Source organism: Geospiza fortis, unplaced genomic scaffold, assembly GCF_000277835.1.
Source record: "Geospiza fortis unplaced genomic scaffold, GeoFor_1.0 scaffold130, whole genome shotgun sequence".
Lineage (NCBI taxonomy): Eukaryota > Metazoa > Chordata > Aves > Passeriformes > Thraupidae > Geospiza > Geospiza fortis.
Window position 1 is genome coordinate 12,667,099 of NW_005054300.1, and position 26,479 is coordinate 12,693,577.

The following is a 26,479-nucleotide window of genomic DNA, read 5'->3' on the forward strand; positions in this document are numbered from 1 at the left end:
TAGCTAGTTATGCATGTAAGGAACACTAACATCCCACCCAGGGCTCCATAACAAGACACAGGGCTGTGGTTTTACCGTGGAAAGGGACAGGCACCAGAGAGACTGGCTGCCTTCTGTTCAGATGGTGGGAGAGACAGTGAAATGGCAAAGCAAGAACTTACCTTCACTCCATCTGACTTCTTGTTCAGCAAGCTTTTGGCAGCTGTGGAGAAAAGCAGAAGTAGATCACATTTTGGTTTCAAGACTATCTTCTCTCTCCCTCTCTCTCTCCCCCCCTCCCCCAATTCCCTTAAGAATGCATAAAACTTCAGAAGGACAACCATCCTGCTAATTCCTCTCTAGCAGCAAGAGACCTGGAAAAAAGGACAAGTCACTCATCAAATTCATCCTGATAGCAGAAGGTCATCTATCCTATCTATTGGTCACCTATTCAGGCAAAATACTACCACTTTCACCACCTCAAGAAGACCAAGTCTGAAGTGGTAATTTAGAGCTTCTCTGTCAATCCCCCACTCACACACTGTGACCCCACCCAGAAGTGTCAGCAGTTACAGGGGGAAAAGAAACCTGTCTGATCTTTGCAACAGGATAAAGGCTGCACCTGTAAGTGCAGCCATTCACATAACAGATATGGTTTATAAAGGGGGTGCTGATAATACAGAAGCCTTTTAATTACGTTACTCACAGTTTCTCTGGGGATAGCTGGATAGCTAAAAGAAAGGGACTGAGAAAGTGCAAAAGGCAGCATCTGAAAACTGTTAAAAAAAGGAAGAATGGCAAAAGAGACAGGGAACTAGGCTGAATTTCTTAATTGAAAGATAAAGATGCTGTGCTGTGCTCAACTTGAACAACTGGCACTACCAATGAAACTGAGAGAATGATAAGCACACACAGAGAGCCTACAACAAATGCCTGGCAAAGGCATACTTGGGAGTGACAAAGGAGCTGCTTCATCTATTACAGCAAAGTGGTGCATTAACCATGACTGTCAACAGCAAGACCCCATCTACAACTTCAACAGATACAAACCATTTCTTGTCTACTTATGAAGAATGTATTCAGTTGTATCAACTTCTGTAAACAGCATGCAAGACAACTATTTTACCAACACATGCTATGGCTCTCCTAAGCAGCTACCTTCTGGGTCTGGGCACAGGAGTTTTAGGCACAGCAAAGATGAGGCCTGGAGAAAAGGCAAGTCCTAAGACAATGCTGACATGACTGTTGAAATTCCCAAAGACCTACACCAACTTGCAGAGAGCGCTCAGTCTCTCTAGAAGCAGCAACATTAGGCAAAAAAGGCTTTTGCAATACTTAAGCAACTGTTCAAATTTTATGTCAACCACATTTTCCACCCTGCCTTCTCTACAAGACCCTACAGACATGGATTAACTACACAATATTAGCTGAGTTGGTGCAAATGACTACAGGATCTCCTCCCAACAAAGATGTGGCACCCCATATAAGCTTACTAGAATCTTTGAATTGGTTTCCTAATTCTACTCTCTAATGCAAGTATAAAGCTAGATTACAATTTTGTTTTCATTCCAGCTCTCAGAAGCCAAGAACATTGGAAGAACCTCATGCAGAGGTTTTCTGAATGTGATGTGTCAAAACAAAGTGTTCCAATGTGCACACATGAAGGTGGGCAAAGCAACTCATCCGCCCTGCAACAGTCTCTTTTCTGAGAGTACACATATTAAAGCATTGCAAGACTGCAAGACAAGTAAGTTCTTGCCACCTTCAAGGCATGACAAAGGCTAGCTTGATTCTCCATGCAAGTGAGAAGGAGAACAATGTGACTATGGGGTCAAAAGGGATCCAGCATTCATGCCATACATGCATAAAGGCATCTCACACAAAAACTGCTGAAAACAAGAAACTGTTACGGCCTTACAACACTTCAGAAGGAGTAAAGGATTCTGCAACTTAACAAATATGCCAAATGGGACATCCTTGAAGTGGCAAAAAAAAAGCCACAATCAGAGAAGCAAAATAGTACCACCATATGTTCTGGGAACATCCCAGAGACAAGCGGGGAAGCAACATTTTTCACACTTTCTGCAGTTTTCCCACAACCTCATATTCATCTTTGTGGACAGAAGGCAGCTAAAATCACATCCTACAACATTAGAGCAAATTCAGCTGAGAGTCCCTCCCTGCACCCAGCACTATGTAATGCTGATCTGTGTTCCCTGGTGTAGCCTGCTCATCCAGCCTCCTTCCCTGATTGTACCTCTGCAGGGTACACACTGCTTTCCCACAGCCCTGACAGCATCCCAGGACTGTAGAAGGAAACTTGGTCTGTGGTGTACTTGGTTCATGCACCATACTGTGTTTATAAAGAGCTGGAGAGCCCATGAAATGCATTTACACACAAAGATGACTCAGGCACCTCAGACAATAGGGAAACATGCAGGTCTACCCACAGACCAATCTGTACAAATTACAAGACACAAAAAAAAGGGGATGCAAGAGGATCTTCTGCACAAGCAACAGACAAGACTTCCTGTAACAATAATCCTTTTAGAAGACAGGCAGATTAGCAAAGAGACAACAGGAGGGGAAATATCCAAAGACACATGCAAGCAGATTCTTTACTGTTCCTGAAACAGTCTTGTACCAATGCAGTAGGGTTTTTCAGGTGTGAGATGCTAGGACTAATTTTTTCTATCTTTCCCATTTCCTCTACATGTTCAAGGGATTAAATTCTCTCTTAACTTCTAGAAGTTAAGAGTTCTTCTAAAATAAATAAACATGAAAGCACATTATGCTAACCCAGTAACTTAAAAACACAATTCTGTTCCTGGCTTAACAAGAGACTCTTCAGTTAAACTCTGAAGAGAAACACAAAAGGCCTCTCCTGCACATACTCGTCCCTCTTCCCACATTTTTCAGTTCTGGCATCCATAGTAAACAGCTTGGGCTCTGGACCATGCTCCTGGCAGAAACACAAATCCTTAATGCTGAACTCATCAGCAATAAACACCAGACACTCTGGATGTACCAGAGCCAACGGGGGACTGAAGAGGAAATACTCACTCCAAAGACAGCCATGGATAGTGCCTTCCCCACTGCCAGCCCCACTCCTCCTCTTCCAGAGACAGCAACTCTTCATCCAGCCTGTCCCTGGGTTTGCCCTGTCCTCAACTGCCAAAACTCAGTTACATTTCTCACTTCAGTAAAGTTTCCAGAGAATTTTTTTTTGGGATGCAGGAAGAACATGGAGGCTGCTTTTATTAAGTCTGACTAACTTATGATGCTAGTCGAACAAACAAGCCAAGTTCTGGCTTCTAAACACAAGCATTTATACCTGAAGAATTCTGGACTTTACTAAGACTTCATAAAATAAAAATTGTATCATACCAACACAGACTTCCCAGTTGCAGCTTGTCATTCTCATATTCTCAGTTAAAAGAAAGTAATATTAGCTATTTCTCAACTTGATGACACTTCTGGGGTCACCACAAAGGAGCCAACAGTCGGTGTGCAGTCACAAGAGGCACTTTTGGCTACCATCACACACAATAACCATGAATGCAGTGTAACTTCAAGAATATCTATTTATTAAGGACAAACGCCACAATAAAAAGTATTCCCAGAGCTTTCCTGAACTTTAGAGAGAAGAAATTATTCTAATCATTTACATCCACTTTTGATGATAAATTAGACTCTCTGGCTATAGTGATAAACAATTAAATGAAGTAATGAAATCTGTATCACTCTAGGAAGTTACTAACTGCAATCCACTACTTTGGCAGGTCCACACTGTAGTAGCTGAGCACCATTCACTGAAACCCTTACTGTTTCTTAAGAGATTTAGTAGATACAGAGAAAACACTTAAAAACAACTTAATATTTCATTAAATGTGACTTCATCTTCTGCTTGGGAAATGTACTTTCTAGTGAGGTTATACTTATTTAGTCAAAGCTTTACAATTACCTTAATAATTTTTCCCCCTCTGTATTTTCATACCTTTGGATTCCTACCAGGAGATACCAATTTCTGGTCCTAAATCAATATCTACCTAACATAACACAGTAGAAACTTCACATAAATTACTCATTTCAGTTAAAGAAAAGAACTCAAATTTCAACCTGAGTATAGATATATATGTATATACATACACACACATGCACAAAGTAACAAAAATTCAGTTTCACACTTCTGGAAGGGAGGTATAAAAAGACAGCAAAATATTTCAGTACCACTTCAGTATTTGTATTATTTCCTCCTTGCTCTTTAGTCAGCTAAAAAAAATGTCTCTGTACAGGTTACACTAAATATACACAGGCATATTCAGGCCTTCTTTACTTAGTTAGAAAGAACTCGCCTCTCTCAACCTCACCCATCTAGCCAAAACCTCAACCCTGCACATTGGAGTGTTAATAAGGATCTGTAAGAGACATGTAACGAGTTCCAGTTATTGTCACACTCTGCCACAATAGCTGCCTCACAAAACTGACTTGAGCAAGCAGCGACAACCCAGAAGAAAGCTCAACATCAGTTAAAAATAGAGGTTTCAGGCATAAGGCATAATTACCTGCAATGTCTGCTTCAGGATCTATTTTGAACAGAGGACTTGTGCTGAACCACGTGGTAGAAATTAATTTCACAGTGTGAAAGCTTGTTGAACAGCTCCCCAAATTAACAGTTGCAATCCACTTAGGGAAACAGTACTAAGAATTTCACAGAGGCCACTTGTAAGTTGTGCACAAAAATTGGCTTATGGAGAAAAGCCACTTCTCAGCATTTTGTGATGCTCCTCCAGGCACTGTGGCTACTCCTAAGATGAAAACCAGCTCTTTTTCATCCTTTTACTCAGTTTATAGCAAGCCTATTTACAGAGTTTTATCTACATAAATGAGTCCAGGCACCCTTAAATATAGCAGGAGTCTCTAAAAACCTTGCCAACTCTCTTCTAGTAATAAATTTACATTTACTTCTCAGAAGATGATTTAGGAGTTTCTTGCATATGATCTAATCAGTTGATTTACTGACTGCACTTCTTTATTCTGTAAATGAATGCAGATCAGATCAGTGCTTGCTTGGATTATTTGAACATCTGAAGCCCCAAGTGAACACCCAAGTAACCCTGGGTATACCCTGGTGTGACCCTAACAATCCTACAGCAAAACTTAGATTTCATTGTTCTCTGTTGCAGCTGAATTAACACCTTACCAGAGTGTGGAGAGAAGCTACAAACCCCTTATTGTAATCAGGTTTCTTCTTCCTGACATGCTGAAAGGAGTGCAACTGTATCTGCTTTAACCAAACAGCCTACAGCTGGTCTGAGGTGCAATCTTCTAAAAAAACCACAAACAGCCAATATTAAATGGCTGAATACATCATAATTGGGGAAAGGAACCAGATATCTTTTAACTTAACTGGCCTGGGGCAAAAGGCACACAGCAAGCAACAAATTACTCACAAAAGAACAGAAACTTTTTTTTTCTTTGTAACAAGTAAGAATTTTTGATGGGCTAAGGAGAGAGAGAGAGAAAGTACTGCTACAGATTCTTTAGGAATACAACTTGTCACAGGCCTATACAGAGAAGGAGCTCCATACTACAAAATGTGACACAGGAGATAGCAATGGCAATGAGATTAAAGGAGTCTTCTCATATTTCCTGCAGATAGTACAATCATGCCTAATTAATTGATGCTGGGTCACATGAGCCTTTATTTTCCTTTTTGTTCAAAACATCTATGAAAGAAGCTTTTAGGAGATCTCATCCCCAGGCAAGAAGAAGCTTCTCTCTTCATTCTGTTCCCTGTCTGCTGCGAATGGAACTTTTAAAAATCCACAAAATAGTGTCACCCAATTAGAGAAAAATAAAAACTCCTTAAGGGTTTTAGGGAAAGGAAGAAAGAAAGAAAGGAAGAAAGGAAGAAAGACAGAAAGACAGAAAGACAGAAATATTATTGCAGAACCCTTCAAGTCTGAGGCCTACCTAAAGTTCCCACACAAACTTTTAAACTTATTACTTTTAGTTAGCATGCATTTATTCTTTAATTTCAGCAGATGTATCTACTTCAACTGCAGCCAACTAGAAAACCAAAGTAAATTAAAAATAATTACAATTTTAAAAAGTCAAGCTCATATTACACAGAGTCCTGCAAAGGAAACAGGAGTAGATGATCTCATCCGTCTAAAAACACATAAAAAGGTAAGGAATTGCTACTCTCGACAGAGGCTTTGCATCTAAATTCACAACATCTCCCTCTGGACAGTTTTTCTGAGTGTCTCATACTTGGAATCACAGTTTATATTCAAAGCAGAACTCAGTGACACTGCAAACCCTGCACTTGCTATGGGCCACCTAGGATTTCCTTTTCTTCAGCTGTTAACTGAAGTGGATCCAGCAGCTCCAGCCCTTGACACAGAGAAGAATGAGTAGAGCAAGCTTTTTCCTCCTCAGTACTAGCTCAGGGATTAAGTGGATGTACAGATCACACACCATTAAGGAGAACCCTTCTCTCTGGCATTTCATGTACTCAAAATCTTACCCATAAGAGATTTTCTCACCCAAGCACTTCTGCAGCTTCGAAGTGACAACATTCGCAGACTAAAAATTATCTAAAACTTCTATTTATAAAAAAGTAATAAAACCCCTGACTATTCCAGAATCATCAATTAAGTGAAATAAAGATGAGCCGTGTAAATAGAACAAAAACAGTTCACACCAGCAGAAGGCCCAAGAAAATGTTTAGCTCTGTACAGGCCTTTAGAAGTCCTGTCATTGTGCCATAGCTCCTCAAACAGTTATTTCAGAATCAACCTCAGAAAACAGTATAGCATTTTAAAGTCCTGTAATAGCACAACTGTGGGACCGATGAATGGATAAAATTACTCTATCCCTTTACGGCAAAACTATGAGAAATTCAGAAAAAAGAAATTGTTGTAGTCACAAGTAATGCTGACATATTGGCACAGGTCTACCTGAAAGCAAGAACGAAGAAAAACAGTTTGGATGTTGGTGAAGGCTGGCCCTAATTGTAGCATAGTTTCACATAATTGTTTTTTTTTAACATCACCATACAGGAGGTTAAAAATGCTGCCTTGAGCTCACAGAAGAATGTATGCATGAATGTGCTGGGATGATCACTTCACAGAGGTTTTCATTCCAATTACAAGTTCATTGTAAAAACATCCAGAATAAAAGTATTGGTATCCACCATTAGTAAATGGCCAGATGAAATCAATACACTTCCATCATCACATAATCCACATAGCAGACTTCCACTTGAAAGCAGCTGTAGTCAGGTGCAATAAAAATCTGACTCATGCATTCAATGACTACTCTTTTAAAAGAGAAAGAAAATTACAAAGAGGGTAAAGAAAACAAAGATCCCATAAACCAAAAGCACTTACAAATAGAGGTTTTCCACCCAAATGAAAATGAACCCAGATAAGACTGCGTCACCTAGGTGCGCTGAGCCAAGACACTAATCTTCCAAAAAGCATGGATTTACATGTTGAGATTTGAATTTTCAGTAAATGCACTACGTAATGCACTTGGGTGGGAGCCACACTACCAGCTATTAAATTTAAAAGGATGAAAACCACTTCTGAGACTCCAAGAAGGAAAACTAATAGCCAGACACTTCAGACCCATTTTTGATGAGTCAAAGTAATGCAATATCCAAATAGCTCCTGTCCCTAATCTCACCAGTATTACTTCCCTGTCCCTGCCTCAAGTTTGAAGGAAACATTCCTACCTAATAAGAGCTCTTCACTCCTGGTTTATGATGGGAAAGCTAATATACCAGCTAGAATTTCTCACAAGAAATTTGCTAATAAAATATCATGAGACAATTATGGAAGCTGACTTCTGTTTTGTGCCAGACTACAATACCATGAGCTCCTCTCCAAACAAATAATTTCCTATTTCACACTGGTCACCAGCTCAGGGAAAGTGACCACCATTACACCATGATGAACTGAAATCATGTTTCCTCCCCTCCTACTCGACCCCAAAATGGTTAAAATATTCTCCAGTTCACTCACACAAAACAAAACCAAGGAAGGGATGGGAACATTGAGGACTTACCTGAAAAATTCCGAGACACAAGCATCGTCGTGAGGATTGCACCCTGTGGGGAAGACAAAGCAGTGATTACACAAAGTGCCACTTGAGAAAGGGGCTGGGCTGACCCCTGGAGGACATAATGCTTCAGTTACCAACGCAGAGGCACCCACTGGTACCCTGAAGAACCCCAGTGTATCCAGGATTCTCACGTGTGCCTCTTAGGCCAAATACAGGACCACTCACAGTCCTGCCTTTCTAGAGCAGCAGCTAGATGCCAGGCAGGATAGCCTAGGAAATCTGAAATGGCACTAAGAATTAAACATATAGCTACTTCCTAGACTTCACACAGCAGAGAGCTGCTTTGTGCATAGGCAGAGGCTTTGCCCCAGCTGCAGGCAACTGGTAACACTAGTACTGGAAGGTGCAGAACTAAAAGTCCCAGAACTACCTGCTCTATTTCAACTCACTGGCAGAAACTAGAAGGGGTGAATATGTAGCAGAGGAGGCATGGGAAACTTAGAGCTTGGAGAAAGAAACTACCCAGCTCCTCAGTACACTACTTCAGTGCCCTGTACTGGAGAGTCACATAAGGTACTTCTCTAAAACTGTGCTAGTCATGAAAAAAAGTATTGCTGCTAGGAAGGCACTAACCTCAAATTCAGAGAACTAAAATCAAACCTAAAATGAATTAAGATGTACTTACCTTTAGCTTCCTTCTAGCATTGAACTTTCTCAAGCATTCCACAGTCTCCTGCCTGTGCATCATTGATGCGACAGTGGATCGTTGCTGAAAAACAGGAACAGCAGAAGGTCAAGAACATACCCACACCAAATCAGCCAGGGAAGTTCATTCCACTTGCAGACAACCAACACATTCAGGCTGACATGGCCAAGCCTCTCACCACTGCACGGATGCAAAGCACTGCAACTGGTTCATAACCTGAGAACTTCCAGCAAGATACATTAAATCAAGATGGACTATGACAGGACTGCACACAAGAAATTCATGACTGAAGTAAAGGTGAGAACCAGTGCTCCCTGCCTTTCAGGCACACACAGGATTTAAGACAGTAAGAGCAAAGATCACGTATTTCTATTGTATCAATGGAAAAAAATGAGCATAATCTCTATGCAGTGATGCACATCTGTCATCCACAGCAGACTGGGATGCCATCAACTGCTAAAAGACAACTTCCCAGAAGTGCTGCAGCCATTAAGACCACAAGAGGAAACCAGAGACTGTTAGTGCCAAGCATTTAGAGCACATGAGGAAGCCAGTGACTAATGCCAAAGTAGCTGTTGCTCTTGCATAGAACCCCAAGCCTGAATTCCCTTTACGAGGACAGTGGGTGAATTTCTAACCTGGCAGGTAAGTGTGAACAAAATCTCCACTAACTTTCTCTTGCTTGGAAAAAATTCTGCAATACCCAAAAGAACTGTAACCTGTGCGTATATTCAGCTAGTTTCATGGGAAGTGTCTGCTTTGATCCTATAGTCAAAGCTGGTCACCTACTGCAGTACACATGGCAGTGTGTGGGGAGAATGTAGCCAAAGTGTCCTCAAACAACAGGTCACTGTTCCTCCAGCCTCCTCAGGACAGACAGTGATGTCCAGTTGTTCACTGTGCACTTAGAAGAATCAGGACACATATTTCAGAAGTTCAGTGATGCTAAGACACTCAGTGTCTCAGATAAACTTTTAAACTTTTTTAGATTTCCTACAACATTTACTTTAGAGGAGCCATACATATCCAGAAAAAAACATGTTGTGCACACAGGGACTGCAAAGCAAAGGGAAACAACAGACTCAACAGGAGGCAGTTTCAGCGAGAGGCTGACATGGCTGGGAAGTGAAATCAGACTCTCCCTAGCTCAGAGAAGGAAAGTTGCCACAGGGAGCGGGCTATCATAATACAACTTTGGCTACAGGCATTGGGAGGAAAGTTTAATACGCAGGAACTTGATTATAAGCATGCAAGGAGAAAAAAAAATACACGCAGTCTCAGCTAGTGTGAAGTTTTGACTTCCAAGGAACTGCATCATCTTACAGCTGACACTCCTGTTAGACAGATGTTTACATAATTAACTTTAAATTGCTATCTGTTGATTTGTGGTATAAGGACACCACCACCACAGCTTTTCAAGAACAAATGGGCAAAGGAGCACACTAGATCCATCCCAGAAGTATGCTGCGGTATTACCAGAGCATCTGGTAAGACTTAGGTCAAACTATTTCATCCTGCAGAGATAAAAGTGCATCACTGCTGCCCTCCCCTACACCCACACCCAGCTGTGTTCTGGGATTTCCTTGCCAACTTTGCAAAAGATGAAAAATACTTATGTGTGAGGTCTGGCAAGGCAGAAACTACATACATAGAACAGCAAAAGATTTTTTGCTGATTTCAAGTTTACAGCCAGTTAAGCTGCAGCATAGCAGAAATGTCCCAAATATTGCCAAGATGCTATGCCATAAACTAAAGCAGAGATGAAGAACAAAATGGTCCTAAAATTTTTGTCTGATGCCAAACTCAATTTGATATTTTAGGATGCTATGCATTGGAAAAGATGTGGGGAAAAAACAAGAAACTGTGGACACTGACAAAATTCTAAAAGAATAAGGGATTTTTTTTTTACTACTGTGGCAATAAAAGCACCAGAGCGTGACAAAGTTGGCTTGTTGAAGGTCACTATCCAAAAAAAAAAAAACTGAAATATTTGCAATTGTAGGCTGGAATGTGGTGGTTTTGCCACCACAGAAATACACTGGGTCCTTCAAGTCTTCCTGGCATGTCCATTCAAGGCAAACCTGTAACAAGGAGAACACTTACACAAACCCATGGGTGTTTGAGAGCCTGGTCAGCTGTGATGCGCTTCGCTGGGTTTATCGTCAGCATCTGGTTAATCAAATTCTTGGCTTCAGGAGTCACAGTGTCCCACTCAGGTGATGGGAACTAAAAAGAGGAAGAAGGAACAGATGATGAACTGAATAGAAATATCTTCTACTAGCAGAAGAGATTCTTCCCTGCTACACAGCTAAATTCCAGCCTTTGCCCTTTTGATGGCAGGGCTAACACATTTGCAAAACCCACCAGTTTTTGTGAAAACTCATACTGAACAAAAATCATCCAGAATCCAACAAATGAATGGTACCAGACAGCAGGACACACCTGTACCATTCACCAGATATAAGCAAGAAGATTAAGAGTTTAAAAACCTTTTAGGAATCACTCATACCTTTGAACTTCTTTCACACTCAACAGTTAAAAAAGTAAAGTCACAGATCTTTTTAACCAAGTTCTTACATGAAAAACACAGGCACTATCTTTTTTACCCCACCTGTCTTTCTACAGCATGCTAAAAGCTCTAATAGCTTATGAAAAATCACAAACAGTTAACTACAGCAAAACTGCATGAAAGCAAAACCCACTAACAGGGAACATCCCACCAGGTACACTTTTCCCACCATAAAACACAGTATCCTGGAACAATACCAGTCACTTGGGTGTAGCAACCCACCAGCAAGTTGTTAGCAACAACCTACCATACCAATACTTGGGGGGCAAGAGAGATGTAACAGTGGATGAGAATACAGAAGCATGCAAACAAAGAAAAGAATTTTAAGTGTTTCATCTGCTGATCATCCATGAGGGGTAACTGCTTTCTGCTATAATTCCAGCAATGATAAAGATGAGATATTTACACCATCCTGTAAAGGCTTGAATGTGGTATGGATGACAGCATGCTGAAATTAAATGATATGAATCTACTGTACAAATACAGGTGATCTTCAGAACACAAATATGCTGTTGGGGTGAAGCTCCCTGTTTTTAAGTGGAAGACAAAAATTGATTTATCCTGAAAACATTTCCTTACAGTACTAGAATTTAGAAAAAGGTGTTCATTCCATCTTTTTTTCTCATCCTTTTTCTCAGTTGGGTCATAACAATACACCTGCTGTATTAGATTTGCATATAATCTCATTTCTGCATTTGCAGGCATCACTAAGGCATTATACAATTTGTTCTGCAAACATTGCATGAGGATGCTCAAAAATCATGATACTGAAGTTTCAAGCAAGGACACTTATCCCACACCTGAACTCTGAAGTATTCATGGTGATGTCTTGCAAAACCCCTACCCAACAGCACAAAGTACAAAAAAAAAAAAAAAAATCACTGTTTTCACTGTTGCCACTTCCTGTCTGGTCAAGGGAGAACAGACTGGTCATGTGCCTACAGGCCCCTTGGCGCTGGGTAAGGACACCAGGGACAGGTGCATCAGTAAAATGCAGCAGTTTTCTATCAGGCAAAATGAGGGAAGGATCTAGTGAAATTTGTTCACTAGAGATAAGAATTCAAAAACAATAGATAGGTAAGGAGGAATCAGGCACTTCACTCTTCATGACTTAAAGAAAGAGGTATTTAATCCCTGAAGTGTTTTGACAATCCCCATTGATATAATTAGTGCAAAAATGTTTCAAATAAGAACAACCAACACAAAAACTGGAGAGGCAGCAAGGCAAGAGAAGAACACAAGTCCATTTAAAGCTATCAAGTACAAAGACATCACTTTGCTTTCACTCAGGAAAGCCACAGAGCCAGGACATAGGCAAACCTTTGTTCTCACCAGTACAGCTGCTCTCACGGTCTGAAGCACAGAAGCTGGGAGGTAACTGGTAGAAAGAGTCCAGCAGAACCCTCACCTTATGGGGTTTTATTTTTGTTTAATTCAAACCACAAGACAGCCTACAAAAAGAACTCCCCAACTTCCTCTTGATATTCATGCCCACAGGCTTTGAACTAGGATTTCCAGGAGTTCCCTCTTCCCTCTCAAACCTCTCCTTACATAGAAGAATTTACGTCAAACCTTAAAGCTGTGGTACTCTAATTATATTTTATTCCACCTTTGTTTCCCTCAGTACTAACCTCCTTGCTATTCCTCTTTCAGGCACTTATTACACCTCAGTTTTGCTGTGCTCTGAGAAGCATTCTATGATCTGCTTGGCTTTTTACAAGAGCCTCCAACCCAATCCACCATGCTGATTCCCACCACAAAGCCACCCCTCCCAATGGCCCCCCACCATTCAGTCTTCTCACTGAGCTCCATGCTTCCCATGGACTACAGCACAGAGGAGTAAAAGACTATAACTGAAGCTAATATTCTACAGAATACATCCCCATACTTTTTATTAGGCTTTGACAAAGACAGGCTCCTTCATTCTATCTTCCCTCTACTCCACTAAAAATATCAGCATTAGAAGACACCATTTCCCACCTCTGCATTTCCCTAACAAGTGCCAATGTTCTAGTGCCCACTGTGATGCTTTCCCTTCATATCCCTCCAGCAGCCCCAGACAGCGGGGGCTGTGTCCCAGGCAGTGAAGACAGCGAGCTGTATGAGCACGTCAAACATCACTTGGCACAGAAACTTGGCCTGCTGCAGGACACCAGGTAAGACAGTGCCATGTCTGGATGGCTTCTACACCCATGCAGGTACTCAGCAAGAAAGTGCCCTTACGTCATAGGCTCCGGCCTTGATCTGCTGATAGAGTTTGTGCTGATCTTCATCCCAAAAGGGAGGGTACCCCACTAGTAATATGTACAGAATCACTCCTGGGAGGGAGAGACACAGATACACTATGGTTAGGCTCATATGCCATTTATTCCTTCAGCCCCTCTTCCTTCCCTCCTGACAGTCCCCAAGGCAATGATTGCTCCATAGATTCATTTGCAATCATATTTAGCCTTCTGAGATAGCAAAGCACAGTACAAATCTGTCACCTGCTCACCCTGGCACCTCATGTTCAGCTCTTAACGCCGGTGTCAGGAGCTAGAACGAGCTGCATAGTGTCCTTCTACCCTCCTCTGGCTACCATGGCTGGTGAGCCACAAATCCCAGCTGCTCTCAGAGTAAGATGAAGCCGCATCTCCTAGGGTTCCTGGGCAGCAAGGGATGTTTTAGCAAGGACTCTGTTTTTAGATGCTTACTGTGCATGGTGTTGGGACAAAAATGACACTGACAAAGCTGACACTCCTGGCCTGCAGAGAACCATTTAGTCCATGTCAGGCAATACTGATATCACAAATTTTTAAACTTATCTGTCCCAGATACATTAACACTTACTTATTTTCTTTTTTAAAAATCATCCCTCTTCAGTATTTAATCTTCTACATAGTTAGTGTAATAGGAAATTGCTACAGTTATCTAAACAACTGACTCTGCAAAGCATAGACAGGTCCTATCTCCTGAGTCTCAAACATCTGATAGATGGCCCAAGGAAAAGATTAGGAGCCAGAATTAAGTGATATTCATTCCATCTACACAAGGTGCTTATCCTCAGTTGTGCCTTCATGTCTCCACCCAGTAAGAAGGAGCACTGTGCACCCTCCCAGCAACATGCTACAAGGAATCACTCTTTTACATGAAATGATGTTTAAGTGTAAAACATTTTGTCAAATCTTACCACATGCCCATATATCCACTGGTTTTCCATAAGGATCTTTTCTTAAGACTTCAGGGGAGAGGTAGCCTGGAGTACCAGCAAACCCTGCCAGAAAATGGATGACATGAAGTACTTACAGCACCCAAGCAGAAGAGAGCTTGCCATATCCCAAAATCCACTAGTGGTAACTAACAAATTCCAAAACCTGTCTCTCCCACCCTTCATCTCTTATTTGCTAGAGCTGTCTCTTGGAAAACCAGCAAAAAGAGGCAAGAAACCCCAAAATAAAACAGAAAATCAGATGGGATCCAGTGCCTGTGTATTGCAGGAAAAACAGACAAGAGGGATTGTGTCAACCAGCTGGGCATAAATTTGTATGCTAGGCCTTATATAATTGTTACATATAATGGCTTGGAGTTTGAAAACACAAGACACAAATGGGACACATCTGATTGCTGAGTGGTATGGGGAGACCAGGAAAAGAAGTAGTTTTTCCAGAATCTCTTTAGCATTGCAGAGTATCAGAGCTGATTTTAGCCTGAAAAGGTCTCATTTCTAATTATGTTTTAGCTAAACAAAGATAAAGTCAGATCCAAATGTGCCTGAGAAAGGCTAGGTCAAATGCATTTCTGTAAAGTGACCAAACAAAATTCCAGATGTCTACACTTCTGAGCAGTAGGAAAGTTCAGATCAGGGTCTAAACTTAGCAGCTGCATTCATCTCTGACACTAGTATCTACTGTAAACTGAGAAGAAAAATGGAGAAACACATAGCCATTTTTTCTGTCTTTCTTTATTAGTTTTTCCTCTATTGCACCTAGGCTTGAGCCTAAGACCCAGAGACTCTCATGCTTGGCAAAGAAACAGCCAAATACAGAGAAGTGTGCTGGAAGAGCTGAGACAAAGTACTCAGGAGGTGCAACCCCACCAGCCACCAGAAAGCAGGGGAGCAAAGCTGGGAAAGCTCAAACAGTCTTACCAAACCAGGCCTGCTGCTCTCCCTGGACTTCTATAGCCAGTCCGAAGTCAGCCAGTTTGACAGCAGCACCCTTACATTTACTCGCTAGTAGTAAATTCTCAGGCTGAGGAGAAGAAAGAAAAAAGAGAATGAAAGACTGACATCCTTGTTAAAACCTCTCAGCTAGTATTCACATCACTAAATTGCACCTGCTGACTGAATTTAGCATGCAGTACTAAACCTGTTCAGATGAAGACATAGCAACAGCAACAAATGGCCTTGACCCAGAGTGGCAGAAAATTGGTCAAGTCTAACACAAATCCTCTGGCTCCTCTGTGGGAGACAGAGCCTCTTCCAACCCAGCCCATACATCACATGCTGACACCAGAGGGCACTGGCAGTACAGTTCCTGCAGCACTTAAGCCAAAATTCTCTTCTGCCTTCCTCAGAGAGGATAACTGGGGGGAGGGGAAAGGGAAGGGGGAGGAAGAAGGGAGGGACAATGCAGGAGATACAATCTGCAGTGATGTTTCTCCCCTTGAACATTAGACAGTCCCCAAGGCACTGAAAAAGTAAATATGATGCTAATAAGGGCTGCCAAACACACTGCTGTAATGTGGGAAGGCATCATCTGGCTAGGCAGTAGTTTTCATCCCTTACAGAAAAAGCCTCAGCCTCAAACTGGCATAAGCAGCACAGTAGTGAGTATTCTTGTAAGCAATTTTTTCATGCTACACATTTACAGCAGCATAAAATATTCTGTCTTGCTACTGCTGCCATCACCTACACAAGAAGCAACTATGTCACTTTTTCCATGCGCCAGGAAAGGGAGACAGACTTTTGACCCTCATATTTCCACCCTGAATGAATCTCACTCAAACTGTGTTCCAGCACAGGACTTCAGCAGAAGGCTTTACACCACTCCAAAAAGTGGACTGAGAATTGGGAGCTTCCTCTGAAGCACCAGAGCAGCTAGCTACATGGGACCCCTTGAAACCCCAAAGCCTTTAAGCTGATGGCTATTATGGCTTTGCAGGAAAATCAATTTGAAGACAGGCAGGTCAAACGGTGGTTTCTTATCCTAACCTCTTCTCATCTTTTATGCAATTTGTTATCAAGTAGATTTTTTAACTGAGCAGGATGGATACCTGGAAATCCAGAAACAGGAGCTTGTCTCAGTTTCAAAAATCTGATAAGGGTCTTTCTTGCAGCCTGCTCACTATTTTCACCCCATAGCAACTCTTTACCCCTGTTCTCCCTGATAGGCACAAGATGCTTTGCTCACTCATCTGTCCTGAAGTACTGGGCATGTGCCTACTTCTGCCTTGAATGAAAAGAGAAAAGTCTTCCTCAACACAGTCCTTGCCATAAGCAGCATGGAAGGAAGGACAGCTGGGTCTCCATACATTTGGATGCCACTGGCTTTTCACTATATGGCAAGAGAAAAGATTGTGGTAATTAAGCTACACTAATGAAAATTCACCACTATAAACAAGACCCTAAAGCAGAAGATCAATTAAATATTCTGAAAATCCCTCTCAACTCCAGATTGCACCTAGGCCTAGCTTGACTAAGAGCAACATTTAAGCACTTTGTACCTCTATTTTAGAAGCAAACACCTTAAGGCTAATGGTGCTTATCCATGTGCATGTTTGCCAACATATGGGCTGTCTCAGGTTTCACATACTTTTTGGTGAGGATGTGAATGCACTCCCTAATTTCTTACAGTCCCTATAGGCAGCTCAATATTTGACATTCTTTAATAGCATGTCAACCAAAAGACAGGCTTATGAGAGTGAGGTGCAAAAGACAAAACCTTACTTGAAGCAGGCTCTGCAGTTATTACATACTGACCCTGAAGGCCAAGCTTTTGGAGAGGAGCTAAATAGTAAATAAAAAGCATAGGAACTTTCATTGCTAAAAGGAATGGTTACTCCTCAGGCCTGGATAGTTTCAGACAATCAGAGCAAGCAACAGAAGAAACATATTAATTACAACAGGGAGTGTCTAGAAGCTGATAAATTCTGAACAAGTTCCTAGCTTTCCTACAAACAAAACTGTTAGAAGGAAACCAGATTATATTTGAACAACGAAAGCTTCTTCTGTACTGGAAAACACTATTGATTTTCATAGACTCCCTAATTTTGGGCACTAGTGCCTCTTGGATGCTGCTTTCTCAGGAGCTGGCATTGGGTCTAATCAGGAGCAGCCACAGTCCACAGTAGACCATTTGCATTTTCACAGTGTAGTGAAGCATAAGGTCAAAAGTGTTGCATGGGAGTTTGTCAGAAACACAAAGGGTTCTCCACGAGATCAAAACACCAGAGGAACCGCTACCGAAGTTGCAGTGTGCTTTTACCTTGCTCTCTGCAAAATATTTTTCTACCTTCCCCCTCGCACATTGTTTAACAAGCCCAAACCAACACTAGCAGCAGGTGTCATCCTGCATTAACTTAACTGGACTGTTGGTGACCATCACCATTGCCACTTTAGACAGAGAAGGCTCCAGGGCACGCAGACTTTCCTGCACAAATCTCTTCATTCTGGAGCCTGCCCAGCTCCCAGCACAGCTGCCCAGTTTGGGGAGTTTAGGAGACTACTGTGGAGGCTTAGGGGCTATAAATGTGTTATAATGTGCCAAATGATTGATTCATCCAGTCTTTCACTGGCCAGCAGTTTTGGTTTTAGATTAAAAATGTTTCTACTGATGAGAGAAGAAAGAAATAACACAAAAAATTCTTGTTGAACATCTCTGCCCTAGCGCAGTGGCATGTATCTGGCAACACTGCAGAATAAAAATATACATGCTCTGTGCAGACAAATTCATCCTGGCAGATTGAACAAAGATTGCTCCAGGTCTCTAGAGATCTCTTCAATCACAAACTAGAAAGTGTCCTTCATTATAATGAATCGTACCCAAGTTTCTCTGGAAGCATACTTCTCTCCAAGATTCACAACTACCACATCCTGGAGCTGCCTCAGAGAAGCTGAGAACTGGCAAGGTTCACAAAGACTGAAAATTTCCTTGGGAGTTCATCACACCCTCTAGCCCTCTAGAAAACTCTGAAGAAGCAAATTTGTGCTTCAGGAACCCCTGAACCCAGTTCAAGTAAAGAAAAAAACCACAAAAAACAACAAAACCAAACCCAAAAAAAGCCCACACAAAAATCCCTGCCAGCTGGCAACACAATATTCCTGTCTTGCCTCTTCCAATGATCCCCTGGCTGCTCTCCTCAGACTACAGCACAGAGGAAACATTACCTTCAAGTCCCTGTGCACAATATCATGCTGGTGAATGTGATTCACACTCTCCAGTATCTGATGAATACAGTGGCTGCAAGATAAAAGGGAGACACACACAAAGTTATGCACACACATTTAACATCTCATCTCATCCCAGAACTACCTCCCCAACTTTTATATTTGTACTACAGGGCATTCAAGATCTCATGCTGAATGTCTTCCTCATGAGCAGTGGATGCCACAGCTCAGCACCACCACAGCTGAACGACCCCAGCCCCCCCAGTAACAGGATGCCAAACATCCTTTCTGTAGCAGGACCACAAAGCCTCTCTCCTACCTCCCATCATCTCCTTCCTTCCCTTCCCATCATACTAAGCCTCTCACTTGTTCCTTCAGCCAACAGTGCCCACCCCACACAGAACAACCAAGGTATCTGAGTATCTTCAAACAGCAGCCAAAATTGTGCAAGCAAGACCAAATCACTCCAGGAAACATTCCACTGGGCTAGTTCTGAGCAAAGAATAAACTTTGGGAGAGCAGCAGCCTCCCCCAGAAAATTCAGGATGACGACGCCTGGGTGCCTGCCAGTTTGCAAAGCTTTCAGAGCAGCATCTCAAGCACTTTATATACACAATGTGCACACACACCCGCTTGCTGGGTGCCTTTTAAGTACAGATCCCACTTAAGGGGTTAGTAATCTGAAAAGCAGACTCATTCCGTTAAGTGCAGCGTGCTGCACTCCCCCAGCTCACAGAAAACCCTGTCTCTGCCATTCCCACTGCTGTAAACCACAGGGATAAAAACAAGATGTTATTTACACCTGTCGCATAACAACAGCACAATCCACCCATGGGTGAGATTCCAGGTTGGAACCATCTCTTCCATTAAACATTTACTTGGCTCCCAAGGGTGCATGTGGAACAGAATAGGGATTTTGACAACTATGGCTGGGCAGTAAGCACACAGATGTGGACAACTCAGAGAGATCTATGTCCTCACTGTAGGATCTCTCAGACCCTTCACTGACTTCTACAAATCTCAGAGGAACAAATCTGAAATGAGTGAAATACTTGAGGAAAGGAAAAAAGGCTCCAGGAAAAGATGGGAAGAGGGTAAGGAGAGGAAGAGTAGAGGAGGTACAGCACTGTGTATTTGCTATCCCCCGCCCTCTGGAGCTGGCAGTACGATCTTCAGGGTCAGAATCCATGAAAATCTCCCTGCTCCCAAAACAAAAATGTATAATTAGAACAGAGCTGAGCCTGAGCGAGAGAGATTTTCTGGCCAAAAATGGCAAAAGTGTGAGGTGTCCCAGGCGAGCCAAACACGGCAGATTGGCACAGACCTCGCTCCCTCGCTCTCTCAGACTGCTCTGGAATTCAGCACAGCTCAGGGAGAGAAAGGGAGGAGTTTCACTCTGTCATCTTGTGGGCACTTGGAGACCTGACCAGCTGACAGTCAGAGGGCTCAGCACCCTAAGGAGGGCTCACAGAGCAACAGACAGTCCTCCTTTTCCCCTAACCCTGCCATAATTTTCCTGAGCAGTGTCAGTCACTGACAGCTTCTGAGCACTTCAGGGAGCAGGCACTGGCAAGAGGAACAGGGGAAGGATTGTGATTGATAACCTCAAAACTTCCCAACTTCAAGGCAGAGTGGCATGATTGACTGTGTATCCATCTGAGATGCTGTGCCTACAGGATCTGTACACCCCACTGAAAACATCTATGGGGCTCTCAGACCTCTCTGCCAGGAGCTCCAGCAGAGCTGATGAGTTCACTGGCCTTCCCAATCACCAGATGGCTCCTGGCAGAGCACGCAGGGCAGTGCCTCATTTGAAAGCCTGCAATGACCAGAAGACACACACTGTAAGTGAACCACGGGGAAAGCAAATAAGTGCCTGCAGACTCCATTAGCAGTACCTACACCAACACCTCAGGTCACACTCTCTTTCCCTCCCTGCACTCAGTATCTTTGTCCTTAAAGTACTGCCTACCAAGCTCAACCTGCCACAGTACCCACTACTTCCTTCTTACTCCTCTCTTCTCACGGCTCCCCTGAACCCTGCTTCAGTAAGGGTTAGTATGGTATAAGAACATGACTGGCTGTTCAGTCTGCAGGGTGAAATGTCACCACTGGGCCACTCTGAGGCCATGCAAAAGCAGAGCAGGAGTGGCCTAATCCCAGCTTTGATTCCAGATGCTGCATGTCCAGCAGATGGGTCAGACAAAACTCTCAGCTACTGCTGCACATAACACCCACCCTGTATAAAGAGGGACATGCACGTGCCACTTCAGGAAACTCACATGTGGGAGAGAGGGGACACATTCAGGAACGGAAGGGCATAACTCTAAATCTTTTTAACATTAAAATATGAAGGTTGCTCTCTCATGTTGTGCCTTCTGTCACTGCACTAACCAGCTGACAGTCAGAGAGGGCTTCCACAGGGCTTCCACAGAAACACAGCCTTCAAAGCCCCCTGTCCTGTAAACCATTACCTAGGTGCAGGCAAATTGAATGGATCTGCCCAACAGCAGTGGCACATCACTGGAAACCCTGCTAGAAGAAGAAAAAGGCCAAGCAGGCAGCACCCTCACAGCTTTCCTTTATATTTGCTCAGTAAGGGCATACTGTCACCAAAAAGGCCAGGTAGGACACAGCTGCTAGCAGTGGCTCTCCCAGCAAAGAGCACAGCATCTGCAAGTGGCAGAAATAGCAAGATCTCCAAGTGGGCAAGGGCTAGAGCTGTACTGAGTCAGGCTGTCTGGTGACAATTAAGTTCATGCTAATAGCAGAAAGAGGATTTGTTTTATCCAGACAAGGGGCAAGAGTGTTAGAACAAAGCCACACACAGATCAGCAGTCAGGAAACTCATTCCACTTGTACTTGTACATGGAAAACACATGCAGGGGTCTGGAAACAGTCTTACCTGGCATCTGCTTCACTGTAGTATTCTCTAGCAACAATATCTTCAAAGAGCTCTCCACCAGTAACCCTGAAGTGCAAAAGAACAAAGGATGTTACAGAGCCCATGCTTGTGCAGTTAAAGGATGTATTTGGCCACCCACCTGGGCCATTTGCCAGAGCCTGCATGGGTTACTGCCTTCCAGGGGAACCAGGGTACAGCTCCACCACCATGGCACCAGCACTGCTACATGCACATGACTGAGCCCTTGGACTGCCTTTGCACCAGCAGTGCACAGGACACTGTTGACACACTGTGCACGAATTGCCCACACACCTTCTTGCTGAGCATAATGTATGCTGAGCTTGGGAAGGACAGCCCTCCTCTGACTCCTGTTGGGCTGCCTCAGAGACAAAAATTAGTCTCCATACACAGGATAGGCATTCTTTGCCATCCCACACTTACACCTGGTGCCAGGAGCCAGGAGCTTTCCTGGTCTGTCCCCACCACACAGTCAATGGATTTCTGTCAAATAGGCCAGAGTTATTTACAGGTCTCAAAAGAGAAAGGGAGAATGATACTAATGCAGGTGCTATTTATTCCACTCTTAGTCAACCACCAATGTGACTGCATCACTGGTGAAGTATCAGAGACAGATACTTACAGATCAAAGACGAGGTAATGGAAACCTTCTTCTGAAATACTGTCATGGAGTCGCACTGCAAAAACAATCAAGAACTGGAGATTTACAGAGCATGTAGCAAATATGACACTTCACAAATCAAACTCATGCACACAGCCAAGTCCCCCCTCAACCCACTCAGTCTATTAATTCCCCATGCCCTTTACTCTGTGTGCTCCCTTAGTGACCTATTTTCTTCTGTTATCTCAAAGGAACAGATGGGTGTCCTGTACATACATTCACCCCTCTCCAGCATCAAAACAAGCTCTGAGTAGTTTTAACCTCCTGTTCATTCTTCCTCTCTAATGTTTCAGTACCCTCCTTTCACATCTGCCAACTTTTTCCTACATGCTCATATTTTGGCATCTCTCCCAATCCATTATTTCCTAAAACAAACCTTTTTCCTGAGTCCCAAAACAAACCCTCAACCCATAAATTGACTCTGACTCTACTAGCATGTCAGTACCATTGGTCTCCTTTCTGCCATTTATCTATAAAGCTTAACTATATTCTTTTCTGTTATTTCTTTTTCCTCACTTCATTCTGATTTACACTGCAAATCCTTACCCAAAATTCAGAACCTGTTTCTTGTCCCATTTTTCTGACCTGCTTGTTTCCAAAGACATATTTGATCACATTCCGCTTCTCAAAATTTCGTCCACCTTCAGCTATCCCTCCTTAATTCTGCCCCTATTACCTAAATTAACTTTCACCTTTTACTGTTCCATGTCCCAGGCTCATGGTGGGCCACTATCCCCTAATATTTTGGGATCATTGAGGTTCTGATCTCTGAGGTTCTGTTCTCCTTTCCCCATGTTACACACAGGCAATAACTATTGTATCTATGCATTCAGCACAGTGCGATTTCCACTTGCCTGATTCAAAATCTCCATTTCTTTGACCATTCTTGGATACCTAGGCACTATTGTAACCCAAGAGGAGAAACTTCATATGGCTACAGAAACCATACTTTTTGCTTTTTTCCTCTGCTGCAGAACATCACTCTTTTCCCTGCCACCCAGTCACAAGTCAGCAATTCTCTTTCACTCGATTCCTAAGCCTTCACATCCTGACTAGAACAAGACATCTTCTTCATATGACCATCTATAATCTTTGTCTATTGATTCACCCAAGTAAAGCAACTAGCTGGGACAAGACTGGGTCTCAGTCACTTTAACACCTTGTAATTGAGTATTGACCAAAGCAGTGTTGACCGTTCTCATCGTTACAAGAAAAATCTCATTATCCTGCTCTGTCACTTCAATGGCACCTTTGCTTCTCTTCCCTATCTTCCATTCTCTTCCACATACAGGGCAGGTGACCTTCCTTGATTTTCCCAGCATCATGATTTTCTCTCTGTCAGTATCAAGAAGTCAGTTTGCACCTCTTATCACTGCACGACATCAGCAACCATTGTCACTGTCTTGGGAAGATTTCAAACTAGCACTGGGCACACATGGAACGGCTTTTGCACACATTGTCAGTGCTCTTCTTTACTCCTCCTTGCAACTCTCCTTTGCTCAGGCACCCTTCCATGTGCATGCAAACACACTCAAACCCAGAAGAGAGAGTAGCACTGATGTGCAGAGACCACTGCCAGTACCCTTTCTCAGAGGATTTAATTCTTTCCTCATTCTTTTTGCCTGCTGATTCCCATATTTTTTCTCCCTTTATCTCTGACCTAGTCCCTTGGCCAGTTTCCTCTCCTTAGCATTTCTACTGCATACCTAACTGCAGGGGTTTGGGAGGAGCACTCCATCCAGCAAAATGCTGTGAACAAGCCAGTGCAGCATTCAGGTGCAACATGCTGTTCCTAATGTGTGAGAACAGACACATCACCCTGACCAACTACGTCCTGTAAATCACTTGCTGCAAACAAAAGATTCTTACAAGCAAGCAGTTTTAGTTGGGTTTGTAATAACTTTATTGTAACACAAATTTGTGTTTACAAGAAAACTTGCCTCCCAAGCACTTGGCAGAAAGCAGCAGAGGTGGAATTACAAAAACACAACTGAGAAGAAAGGTATTTCCTAGGACAGAAGATTTCCATTCAAGACTGGAAACAGAATGGAAAGCAGCTGAAAAAGACACTTGGATTTCCAGTGCAGGGCAGTTTGCACTCCAGTGCAGACTGCTTGAGGTGAAATCAGGACAAAAGCACATCAACAAGAGCTGAAACCCAGAACACAGGCAAAAGTCTGCTGAGAGACGTTATGAACAGATGGAGAAACTTCAAGGAAAGCTGAATGTACTAACAAGGTCGTGTTTGGTGATGCACAGTGGGCATGAAGAAGCATTCTCCTTCCTCTGGCACCTGAATGGTCACCAAAGCACTGCAAGAACCACCAAGCACAGAGGAGAGTGGCATGAGTGATATCACAATGGAGGAGTACAGCCACCAGCATGCTGATAACAGCAGCCTTGAAAAAGACATGTAAACATGTTGGCAGGTAGAAGTGGAGAACAGTGACTGATAAACTTTGATCACAAGATTTGGACAGCAAATTACATCAGAAAATAAAACACAAATGGGCTGATTCGTGCTATTCCTTTGTCCCAAGGAAAGCAATTTTGTCAGCTACATTATGAAAAGGGAAGGAAGTAGCAATTCAGCTGGCAGAGACTGGCAGAGGCAGCAAAAAGAGCCTTCAAAGACAGTAAAACACTACTTGTGTCCTTAGGTGAGGAACCATGACAAGACAACAGAGAGAGTTCATAAATACTGACGTTGTGCACCACTCCAGGGCTGCAAGCAGAAGAAGGCCTTGAAGGAGGACACAGGTCATTAACTTAACAAGGGAGCTGCCTCCTCACAACAGCCCACAATGATACTGGAATAAAATCTGCCTGAGAATTCAGCTGCTGAGGTAATGAAGCTCAGGGAGTAATGGTAGAATAGCAAAATCCAGAAAAGCTGTAGGAAAAATTACACTGGGCACCACCACCTTGCACAGGAATAATGAGTGACAGCTCAGAATAGTAGGCTTTAAGTGTGGAGCAGGACAGCAATAAGGGGAGTCAGAAAGGATCAAAATAAAAGTCTGAAAATACCAAAATTCTTATGACTCTCAATTCCAGCCCTAACTTCACACTGATGCAAAGAAATAAAAGCAATACACAGTAGCAGAACAGAAATAAAACCTAGTGTCCTTTTCATCCTAAAGTTTTGCTTACATACCCTCCTGCAGAGCCACAAGAGCTTTCCTGACCAGCAAGGAGTCTGCAATGGACAGCTCTGAGGCCATGGCTCACTCTGCTGACATGCAAAGTTAAAATACCCTGCTTTCTACTACAGCGCTAACATCCTTAACTAAGGGATACTTAGCTTAAAAACATGACCTGCCTTTTAACTATTCAGCTAGTCCATGAAATGGCATATATTCGGAAATAACTGAATGATAAAAAACATTTTAAAAGTTTCTGTGCCTCCTCTCCACTTTGGTGGTTCACAAATATGATCCACAATGTGTGAGTCTTCACCACGAAGAAACATAAACATCAGAAAACATCTGATACCTTCACCATCCAGACAGTATAGAGCCCTCTCTGCTTAAAGATAACCCGGGCAAATGTCCTCCACCTCAAGGCAAAACACAGGTTCCCAAATGGCCCAGTTCCAATGGCCCAAATGCCAGTTCCAAGAGCAAGACTCAAGTACTGGGCTGTCCTCTGTTTCAAACATCTTCCCATGAGAAGAGGATCCCATTTCTTTCACAGGCTGCTGGTCCTGACACACTGTCTAACAGCTCCTTTAGCACCATAACTTCAGCTTTAACACAGTGGTTGAGCAGAGCTCACAAAAGCTGCTCATATCTGTATAACCTGTTGACAGAGGTTACAAGAGAGTGAAAAATATAATTATATGGAGACATTGGAGGGCAAAGTACTCCTGAAACGTGATTATCCATAATAAGAAAAACCGAGAAATAAAAACAAAAATATTCATCCAGTTAAACTTTTCTTCAAAAATATTACAGTACTGGTTTTTTTCTGTCATCAGGGGACCAGTGATGAATGTGTCTAGCAGGGTAGGCTAGACAAATGCACACATCACAAAAGGAGTCTCAAGCTGCAGCAAGAGGGAAGTTGCACAACAGTAACAGTGTCTTTCAAAATATAACCAAAGTAAAAAGAGATCAGTATTTGCCAAGGAAGCTCATCTCACTCTATTCACCAGAAGATGAGGTGGATTATTTCTATTAGCTGATTCTGTTACCAAGAAG

General features: G+C 42.7%; 1 protein-coding gene across 1 annotated transcript in view; it reads right to left on the reverse strand.

Annotated features, from left to right (window-relative positions):
* Positions 1-26,479, reverse strand: part of CAMK2G (calcium/calmodulin dependent protein kinase II gamma) — a 131,492-nt gene that overhangs the window by 28,265 nt on the left and 76,748 nt on the right. The window contains exons 4-13 of the mRNA XM_031061782.1: positions 22,239-22,293; positions 21,599-21,664; positions 18,694-18,766; positions 15,454-15,556; positions 14,497-14,580; positions 13,551-13,645; positions 10,862-10,984; positions 8,738-8,821; positions 8,056-8,098; positions 162-202 (exon numbers count right to left, since the gene is read on the reverse strand). Of these exons, the coding sequence (XP_030917642.1) occupies positions 162-202; positions 8,056-8,098; positions 8,738-8,821; positions 10,862-10,984; positions 13,551-13,645; positions 14,497-14,580; positions 15,454-15,556; positions 18,694-18,766; positions 21,599-21,664; positions 22,239-22,293 (767 nt within the window). The remainder of the gene's footprint in view (positions 1-161; positions 203-8,055; positions 8,099-8,737; positions 8,822-10,861; positions 10,985-13,550; positions 13,646-14,496; positions 14,581-15,453; positions 15,557-18,693; positions 18,767-21,598; positions 21,665-22,238; positions 22,294-26,479) is intronic.